At 36.0% G+C, this 10,595-nt stretch overlaps 1 protein-coding gene across 5 annotated transcripts in view; it reads right to left on the bottom strand.

The window, feature by feature from the left end:
- Positions 1 to 451: 451 nt before the first annotated feature.
- LOC126353819 (uncharacterized) overlaps positions 452 to 10,595 on the bottom strand; it is a 30,071-nt gene continuing 19,927 nt past the window's right edge. For all 5 annotated transcript variants that reach the window (XM_050002934.1, XM_050002935.1, XM_050002937.1 and 2 more), the window contains 2 exons: positions 9,264 to 9,344; positions 452 to 9,158 (listed from right to left, as the gene is read on the bottom strand). In XM_050002934.1, the coding sequence (XP_049858891.1) occupies positions 6,419 to 9,158; positions 9,264 to 9,344 (2,821 nt within the window). In that variant the 3' untranslated portion in view covers positions 452 to 6,418. The remainder of the gene's footprint in view (positions 9,159 to 9,263; positions 9,345 to 10,595) is intronic.

Here is a 10,595-nt window from a genome sequence, read left to right as displayed (position 1 = left end):
GAAATGGCATGGCAAGCCGTTCCACAGGACTACATCCAGCATCTCTACGATCGTCTCCATGGGAGAATAGCAGCCTGCATTGCTGCGAAAGGTGGATATACACTGTAGTAGTGCCGACATTGTGCATGCTCTGTTGCCTGTGTCTATGTGCCTGTGGTTCTGTCAGTGTGATCATGTGATGTATCTGACCCCAGGAATGTGTCAATAAAGTTTCCCCTTCCTGGGACAATGAATTCACGGTGTTCTTATTTCAATTTCCAGGAGTGTAGTTTGTAACAGTTCAACAGGCTCACAGTTTTCCTTTTGTACCTTTAATTTGACTTTAATTTAAATTTATTTGTATTTAATTTTTATCTTTAATATTCATTAAACTTTCACTCTAGGCTCTTCTTCTCTTATAAATACAAAAGGTGATAACATCTTATATAAATGTAACAAGCAAACAAAAGCATGAAAATGAATATTTTTATTTATGCAACTCTGGTAAAAGGATAAAGTATACTCGTCTACTGAACTGGTGAACAAGTATGATAATTTTAGTGCTGTTCAGTCATCACAGAACAAAACACCCACAAACATCATTGACTATCTCACCTGAAAAAAAGGCTGATTTTCATAGGATAACATTCAGTGTGACACATTACATACCACTTTACACATCCAAGTACTAACAATTTGGATTTTGTCCGCAGTCTTTAGGAATCAATTAAATTATTTTAAACTATCACCAATTAAAATTACTTACTAGGCAATATTGGGTTATTTGAACAGAAACATCAACAGCCGTAGTCAGACATAAATGTACCATAAATGTGCTGCTAATATTTAGTATCTCAAGCATCATTTATAACACATACTGATTAAAATATTGAAAAAATCTGTACAAATTCAAATTTTGCAGCATACTATAATAAAACAAATTTTTGTGCAGTCTCAGTCATTGTATTCCACCTATAAATGAATAAACATTAATGCCACATTTGGAGAGTACTTATATTTTTTCATTCTTAAAATATTCATACTCTACTGAGGATTCTTAAAAAACATATTATTCTCTGTTCATTATTCTCTGTCAGACAAGTGTATTAAAAACTCAACACTAACTAAATAAAATATTGTGTTACACTTCAAACATATAATAAATAAATGTTAACACATTTGATAGTTTAACATCATGAACATATAAGTTATTTGTTGGTTTGTAAAGAGGAACTGCAGCAGTAACAACAAATTCAACAACAACAATAATAACAAAGAATAAATAATCCTTATCTGTGAGAGGAAAGTGCTTTTTTCACTATCTTTGAAATAACATGGTAATTATAATAAGAAAATGAAATTAAGTTTGTACTATGGATGCATAAGACAAAAATGGTTTAAATTTCTGTATATTGTATTAAATTTATTTTTAACATGAAATGTGGTATTTACTGAAAAATACCATTTCTGTACAAAACAAACTTACATTAATGCTAAACTATTCAAATGTAGTGTATTGGTCAGTACCTGACAGAGCAACAGCAATCTCAGTGTAAAGTGTAAGTATAACTAGGTGAACTGCTACTGTTAAGACACACAGGAAAACATTAAGCCACAGCAGTGCAGTGCAGCTACATGTTAAACTGCGCTGCATATATTACAAAATTGTATACTGAAAGCAGGTTCTCTGATTATGTGGGAAATAGGCAAAAAGATATTAAAATAGTCCCGCAAGCTATACAAAGGTAAAACTGTGAGCAAATTATAATCTGAGTTCAAAAACTTGATCTTCATTGTTGTAAGGAACTGAAAGTCTGATTTCTAAAGCATTTTCTCTGGAAAGAGGGGGGAGGATGTTAGTTATTGCATTCACATATTCATCACTAATAACATGAGCAGGTGTTGAGTTCACAGTTAACAGTTATGGTGTGAAGGGTGAATAGATACTGTGTCCAGCTTCACCTTTACCGTCTAACAATAAATGACAAGATTGAATTCTTCAAATAATGACAACTCGAGGCTGGAACATCAACAATATTAGCAAAAGGATACTTTGCTTCTCATCATAAAGATAATTCATTGAGTTGCAGACATGCACAATGAAAAGATAGTTACACATTATAGCTTTTGGCCAAACCCTTCATCAGCAAAGAAAACACACACATTCACATAAGCAAACAATCTCATTCACACATGACTGCTACCACCAGCAGCTCTGACTGGAAATGGTCCTCTGGTCGGATGTGTCGGGAGTAGCGAACTGTGTGCGTGAGGTTTGCTTGCTTGTAAGAATGTGGGTGTGTTTTCTTTACTGAAGAAGACTTTTGCTGAAAGCTAGAATGTGCAACAGTCTTGTCATTGTTCCTGTCTCTAACTCAACAGGTCTTCTTTACAGTGAGTCACAATCTACCGTCTTACTAATATTGCTGAAATTAAATTATTTATGTGCTTCCTTCCTGTATAGTCACAACGGTAAGAACACATATGACATTGCACAGTTTTAACATTTTTCTTGTTCTCTATAGAACTCCTGTTTTTATTGTTTGGAGCTTATAATATTTCAGGGCTGATTTTTCACTTTTTGGAATTTACAACAAAAGGAGGTTAGATATGATCCATTTCTGCTCTTCCTCTAATACTGTTAGTTTCCTGAACTGCAGAAAAATTAATTCTCTGTCAGCTGCTTATTCTTCAGTCCCAAACATGTTTGTCTCAAGTTACTTAGTACAGTACACTTATGTGGTAGGGAAGCTACTGGACAATGTTACACCTGGAGATATGAAGAATGTGGCATTCATGCTAACATAGGTAGTATTTCACCTCTTATGATTAAAAGTAAAATGAGGACAATAAACGTTACAAACAAAAGGCAAGGAAACTTTTAAAATTTGGCATTACAGAGGAATACTGAAGATCAGACAGTTAATGAAAAAACTTAATGAAACTGATGAGAAAAAGAGTTTTGTGGCACAGTTTGATTAAAACAAGGAGAGCTACTTCAGATCAGCCTTTGGACTGAAGACAACAACAACAACAACAACAATGATGCATAAAGATAATATTTAAAATCTCAAAAATACTCTGTTTTAGAATGATCATAGTACAATGTGACTTAAGTACCATGAGTGGAAATATATAGTCATTTCTGTTCTGGTATGTTGCATCTCCAACTGAGTGGACTAAGGCATTATATTTATTGGACCCTTAAATTTCTTAGACTTACTCACACAGTATGTGTGATTTGTGAAGACAACTGACTCCCAGGAACAGTAAAATCTGTAATGTACACAGAAGTTCTGTTTTTTGTTTTTGTGGGTAGTTATCTGTAAATTATGTAAATTAGTGACTTCGTCACACTGGCAAAATAGTGCAAAAGACTTAACTGTTTTTCTAAACATACAAAAAAGGGTGCAGGGCATAACATACATATAATAAATAAAACATGAAGTACAGACTGGAAGTACAGTTTTAGTCTTTCCTAAGACAGTTATGATTGGTAGATTAGGAAACATATAAAGCAAGGATGCACATGATGTGTCTCAAGATATCTCTCTAACATAGGCAAAGATAGCAATGGTCAATGATAAAAAAAGAGGGATATGATCTATTAGATTTGAAATTCCAAGACAGGAAGGTATGTAATACAAATTCATGCTCGTAAATAATAGAATGGGCAAACATATTCTTATTATTGACTTCCAGTTCTCGCAACTGAATTTTGCATGTACAACTAATGATGCAAAGAGGTCAAAATAAAAGCTTTCTACAATAGCATCATGAAAATAACAGACAATAAATGCAATCTTATGTAAGTGAGCTTGAACAGATTGATATGTACTGATTATATCCTTGTAATAAATGGTTTATATGGATAAACAACTTGAAACATTTAGTAGCGATGGTAGTATTCTTGTAGCTGTAAATCACTGTGACAAAACTGACAAGCACAACTTAACTAAATGCAACAGCTTAACTGCAAGAATTTATTTGTTTATTGAGACCGTAGAGCAAAATATTGATTGTAAGTCACTTTCCTATAAGTTATGGTGGATTTATTTCCGTGTGCCACACAGGTGATATATAAATATGATATTGTAAAAGCGTACTTGTAACTTTCATTTACTGATGTGCAATTTGCAATTCATTTCTGAAAAGATCTCCCGAAGGATTGTTTTATAATATAATCTACAAACACAGCAACATTTATTACGATTAAGTGCAATTATGTCTTGCAGCCATAAGAAGCAATATATACTGGTTGGGAACAGGCTATAATTTTTAATTATTAACCCTTTTGAGCTAATGTAGTCAAATAAGGAGCCAGAGAATGCATCCCAAGGAAAGTCACTTGAGTATGGTACAATACTGCATTGTAAAGCTACAGAGGCACTTTTAATTTCAAATAGTTATTTCACTTTATATGTTTAATAAACAGTTTAGCAGAGGGAGATGTTCAAACATTAAAAATGTGCCATAAATTACTGCCCTGTAATTAAGTTGGGCCCAGCCTACAAAAATTTATTTGATTACTTGTGTTTTCATGCATTTACACATTTACTCTGTTTGGTCAAATGAGTATTGAAGTGACAACTGATTGTGTAAAAATATATGATTTTAAAAGATAGTAATAGTGACAGTGATACAAATGGTTTGTGACAGTGACCTCACATACATCTGTTCCATATGATCACAAAATTCTCTTACCCTCCAGGCTTATAAAAAGTGTTAAAACATTAAACATATTTTATTACATGTTGAATTATTTTGGGAAATGAAGGCAGAAAGCTGCTCACCTGTAGCTTATTGATGGAAAGTACATAAACAAACATAACAGCACAAAAACTTCACTATGATCTACCAGTCACTTTTCATTTTAAGCATGTATCCAACTACTCTCTCTCTCTCTCTCTCTCTCTCTCTCTCTCTCTCTCTCTCTCTCTCCACACACACACACACACACACACACACACACACACACACACACACACAAACTCTGCAGCCTCAACAGTGTTTCCACAGTTACATGCATGTGTACTTTTCTGTGCTATAACGTATTGTCTATTCACCACATTTTATAATTTCCATTACTGTAAACTGCATTACAGGTGAAATATTCTATTCTGAGAACCTGCCATGTCAAATTTTTGCTTGTGCAGCCTGATAGCATATATACAATGATGACAGCTGTTTATTCATCAATATTACATACTACGAGTATGATAACTTCTAGAAATTTTTTCCATTATATGGTTCATGTGTAATAGTTTGTTATGGATTATATCCATGTAAAGATATCCACCCAAACAAAAGAATGGAGAATCATAATTATGTGTTATTGATTTATATTTCAACATTAACATTTGAAATCATAAAAATTAAATTTTATGGTCTTTGGTATAACATATTTACATGACACTTTATCGTGTGTCTACCATTTAAAGCTCTTGAACCTAGAAACAATCTTGAAATGCAGTTGGAGATCAAAATTAAGGAGACATTCACTTAGCCTCTCTAATCAGTGCACACACAATCGTTAAGACTGAAACCAAATGCAATCACTGTAACTTAATGAAGTCCACAAACATACTATTACAAAAACAAGCAAAATAGACCACTTTCCTACTTGTAAGGAAACACACATGAACATGAGTGATGACTCTGGAAGAAAAAGGCGGTAATTGCAGCAATCTGAACTAAGCATTACAAATTTTAAAAAACCTATTTAACTGATTAAAAATTAATGATTCTGACATGGTAAAGAAGAAAAGCTGTTTCTGTTACTCAGTCACTATGAAATAATTATTTTAAACACATTAACTGACTACATGCTAAGAGAAAGAACTGTAGACAGTTTACATGGCAATAAATTTCACAGCCTTTTTCATAATTGTGTAATACTTTGTTTATCTATTTTACAGAACAATAATAAATAGATTGCTTTTAACATGAAAAATTAATTAATTTTACAATTGTTGCCTTCTTAAATTAACACAATAGTGTAAATGAATTGATATTATTCATGAGGCTAGTGAACAGTGTACAGACCATGTTTTTGTTTTCTGTTATTGCTCCACACATGTCACATTTTATACAGCAGCATTTTAAGTTACTCATGTTTCTGAATCATATATTAAAGTGCCCAACTTAACTAATCTCAGTTACAAATGTAACAACAGTTCTTCAGATTGTAAACAAGGAACTAAACAGCTTCATTGAAAAAACAAAACAATGGACAATGACTCACAAAAATAAAATATTAACTCTTCAACAACACAGATAAAGATGAGAAGAGATTAAATACAGCAAATTCAGTTTTTTGTTGCCTAAGAGCTGAAATGACATGATATCAATAAGTGTTCCAAATGTTTATAAAGTTTTACATATTTACAAAAATCTGAATACATTTATATACAGATTTACATGATTCGAGAGCAGAAAATTAGTCAGCTGGAGGTTGTTCAGGAGGGTCTTGTGTAGCTGGTGACGAGCGACTACTAGAAGACAGTTCTCCTTCTGATACTGCTCCTTCAGGACTCTGATGTGGGGAACCATCAACTCCTGATACACCTGCTGCAATGGACATCTCACGAACATTTCCTGGTAAATAATCTTTCCATGAACGAAAAAGGTAACGAGTGAATTTTCTCAACTGCCTGAATTTGCAGTAGGTGGCTCCTTCTGCAGATTCCAACTGTTGAGTCTGTATAAGAAATCCTTTTTCCTTAAACGTCTGCTCCAACTTTTCTCGAGCCAAAGACTTTCTCGTTTTCCGTTTGCGACGTGATAAATGATATTGCGAAGAGTTTTCCTCACTGACATCTGCAGGCCTGAAGATATGATCAGTACTGTGTGCAGTACTGAAATGAGCCCCACTTTGTTCAGAAGTCCTATTCAGTACATTAGCATTCTGCAGTTCTCTTGTTAGCATATCATTACACACTGGAAATTGCTGAACATGAGTTCTTGAACTGTCTAGTGGAAAAATTCCTTGCGTGTGATTATCTTTCACAGGGATATTTCTGTCACCTCCACTCATGGTTGAAGCAGCTGTAAGAAAATTCTCAGATGGAGACGATGATGACGCTGCACTTGATTGTTGAAGTGATTCTCTTGGAAAGAATTCATACCCTCTCATAGATTTATCACCTGTTCCACTGTAGTAACGAAAATTACCTCCAGAATCTACAGAAAGCATTTTCTTTTCTTGAAGGCTTGGTTTAGCCCCTCCTGTAAACTTGAATTTGCATATGCTGACTTCAGTTGTGGGGTTAGTACTATTTTCACTTGGCATGGGTGGAATGAAAATTGCAGAGCGTTTCTTTTTTGTTGGGGCTCCAGAGGCTGGAGGGTTGCCCAATGGTGCTAGTCGCTTCATCCTAGTAAAACTGGTTTCAGACAATGTCGGTGTGGAATTAGTAGAATTTTTATGATTGGCTTCTACCATCATTGAAAATGCTTTAGGAATCACAGTTTTACCGTGTGCTGACTTAGGGTCTTTCCCAGGAACAATTTTGGTAGGATTTGTTTGGGTAGGAGACGGTGTTGCAGTGACTTGTGGCAAAATGTTTACTGATGGCAAAGGTGTTTGGACGAACCCTTGACTCTGCTCTGGAGCGATAGGCACTATGGGTATTGCACCTAACTTCTGGTAATATAGAAGTTGTGATTGAAGTGCCATTGGATGCACAAAGACTCCTGTACTTGGCCAGTACACATATCCAGAAGGCATAGGTGGAATGACAGCACTGTTAGGATCAAATGGAAATACTGACACTGAGGACGGATTTGGACATACTGAAGGAGGAAACATATTTAAACCTTCTTGTACGCCTTCATTATCCTGTGTTGCAGAAAGCATGACTTTGGGCTCACTATTTGCAATCACACACTCACTGGGAAAGTCATCAAGCAGAGATTCACTTTCTTCTGTGTGGTCCGCCTCACTCGGTGATGGGGGTTCACTTTTTACTGTGGTAGCTTCACTGGTTCTTGACTCATAAAAATTGTCATGTTTCCTTAACAGTCTAATTTTTAGCTGATTCAAGTCTTTCATGCAAAGATTCAGTGGTTCCTCATCCTCACCTAATACTGAAGTCCCTTGGGCTTTGTCCCAATTCTCGGTGTCAACACGAGATTCCACTTTACCAACATTACGTAAATAATCTGCACTTACTGCAGTTCCTCGATTAGGGTCATGTGACACAGCTGTCAGTCGCTTTTCCAGTAAACTGCTGATAATCCTGTTCTGCACATCACTGTGATTGAGTGGTACATTGGCCTTAAAAGATTCAAGAATTCCATTCTTAGCCCTTAAAAATGATGAGTCATGTGCAACACTGGTACTAGCTGTGACATCAGTGGATGTGTTACATATGACTGGTTCAGGCTGATTTAACTGTCTTCCATGCCACTCTTCAGTAGTATCTGCAACAGCCTTTGCAGTCATGCCAGGAAAAACAGTGCCATAATTCTTGTAAATTAAATGGCATATGTCAGCTTTTTTTGGTTTTCTTCCTCTCCGTGGCTTCATGTTGTCAAGAGTTATTTCTCCCATATATGGCAGGTCCTGATAGTTCATTACCTTATTTGCAGTGTTAGAACATACATTTGCACTTGATGCTGTAGAATGGTTTAAGCAGCTGTTGCTGTTCACATCAGTTCCACTTGATACAGATGATATGATGACTGATGATCTTCTGTGGTCACTCTCACAAGATGATTTGTTGATTCCTGTATCTGCAAGGAGGCAACTATCAGTGTTTGCTAAAAGGCTTCCCAAAAGTCCTTTTGGTGGAACACACCTTTCACTGTTTCTATTGACATTATGTCTTGCAAATCTAGGAGATGTTTCAGTAATTACACTGTCTTCAGTTCTATGTTGAAAATCCATATAGGTTTTGCCAGATATATCACTAGGTGCTGCTACTATATGCAGTCTTTCAATTGCAGTAGCTGCAGCAGTCAGTGGGGAAGTCGATGTACACTGGCCCTCAGTTTCCCGTTTGATGACAGGGGGGCGGCGTGGGACAAGGGGAGGAACTGGACGTTGCTGCTTGCTCTGGGCAGATTTTGCAGCAGCTGCATCCTGCTGAGCCATTGCAGCTTCATAGTGGTCCAGATATTCTGGTGGAAGAGCCTGGTGATGGAATTTGAGCTTCCAGCGAGATCTGCGTCGTCCCCTGAAGTAAAACAAAGAAATTATTGCAACATATAAACAATATGCTTCTGCCAGTTTGCAGTTACAATGCACAATAATTCAAAATCAAAATGAACAGATACTATACCTTCCTCTGCCTCTTTCTCCAGGATTGGGCAAACAAGTAGATGTTGATACAGGAACAGAATTTTGACTCCCAGTATCATCTCTGGAAAAAGAAAAAAACAAGTCTAATGAATATGTATATAGCCAAAAAGATCATGAGTTGAAGTAAACACAAGTATGATTTCAAAATAAGTTAAATATTATTAGAAATTAAAACTAATGCTTGTGATGCATAATATTTTTATATGATAAGTATGACTTAATAATCCCAATATAAACCATCTGGACACCAGCCACTTTCATCTTTAAGAAAATATACACTCAAGTGCTAAAGAAAGTGGTACACCTGGCTAATATCGTGTAGGCAGCAGAAGTGCCACAACATGACATGGCATGGACTCGACTAATGTCTCAAGTAGTCTCTGCATTTGAATGCGCATGCCTATGCCAGTTGCTTTGGCACTTCAGTGAATATCATGCAGTCATATTTGTGTAGAACAAGTATTGGGATATCTTAAAATACTTGCTTTTATTTTAATATGATTTCAAGCACAATTGAAATAATGATACGGATTAGTGTAGATTGCTACTCACCACATTGAGAAGGTATTGTGCTATGGACAGGCACATTTAAAAGTAGACTCTTAGACAAAGTCCTTCATCAGTGAGAAACACATACACAAACACACACATTCTTACATGCACAACTCTCTCTCTCTCTCTCTCTCTCTCTCTCTCTCTCTCTCTCACACACACACACACACACACACACACACACAGAAGTCTACTGCTGTCCCTGGGCGTAGTGGTGACACAGTGCCCAAAGATGACAGTATCCATGTATTTGTGAGTTGTGCATGTATGTATGTGCTGTGTTTGGTTCTTGTCTGATGAAGGATTTTGTGCAAAAACTGATATTTTTCAAAAGTCTGCTTTTAAATATGCCTGTCTGCCACTCAGCACCTCCTCTGTGGGAGAGTAACAATCAATACTAATTCATACTGTTAAGTCAATCCAGATTTTCCATTATTTAAGCAGAAGTGCCACAACATGTCGTTGCATGGACTCGACTAATGCCTGAAGCACCCAGAAGGGGAGGTGGAAACAAAATGAAAATTCTTGAGTTGAGAGGATATGTGATGTTATTTCATTGAGTGCCATGAAGATTGTTTCCTCTTCATAGGAAAGCTATTCTAAAACAGTTGTAAATGGCCTTTGATATCCTGGATTCTTGCACAGGGACAGAAAAGATGTCTGAGATGACAGTTCTCATGTTTTATGGGTAACAGGTCTGAGGATCTTGCTAGTACCTCAACATCAGGCAGGCAGTTCATACACACGTCATATGTGGACA

The sequence above is a fragment of the Schistocerca gregaria genome, chromosome 3 (assembly GCF_023897955.1).
Source record: "Schistocerca gregaria isolate iqSchGreg1 chromosome 3, iqSchGreg1.2, whole genome shotgun sequence".
Classification (NCBI taxonomy): domain Eukaryota; kingdom Metazoa; phylum Arthropoda; class Insecta; order Orthoptera; family Acrididae; genus Schistocerca; species Schistocerca gregaria.
The sequence above is the reverse complement of the archived record's forward strand: the minus strand, read 5'-3'. Positions and strand labels throughout refer to the sequence as shown.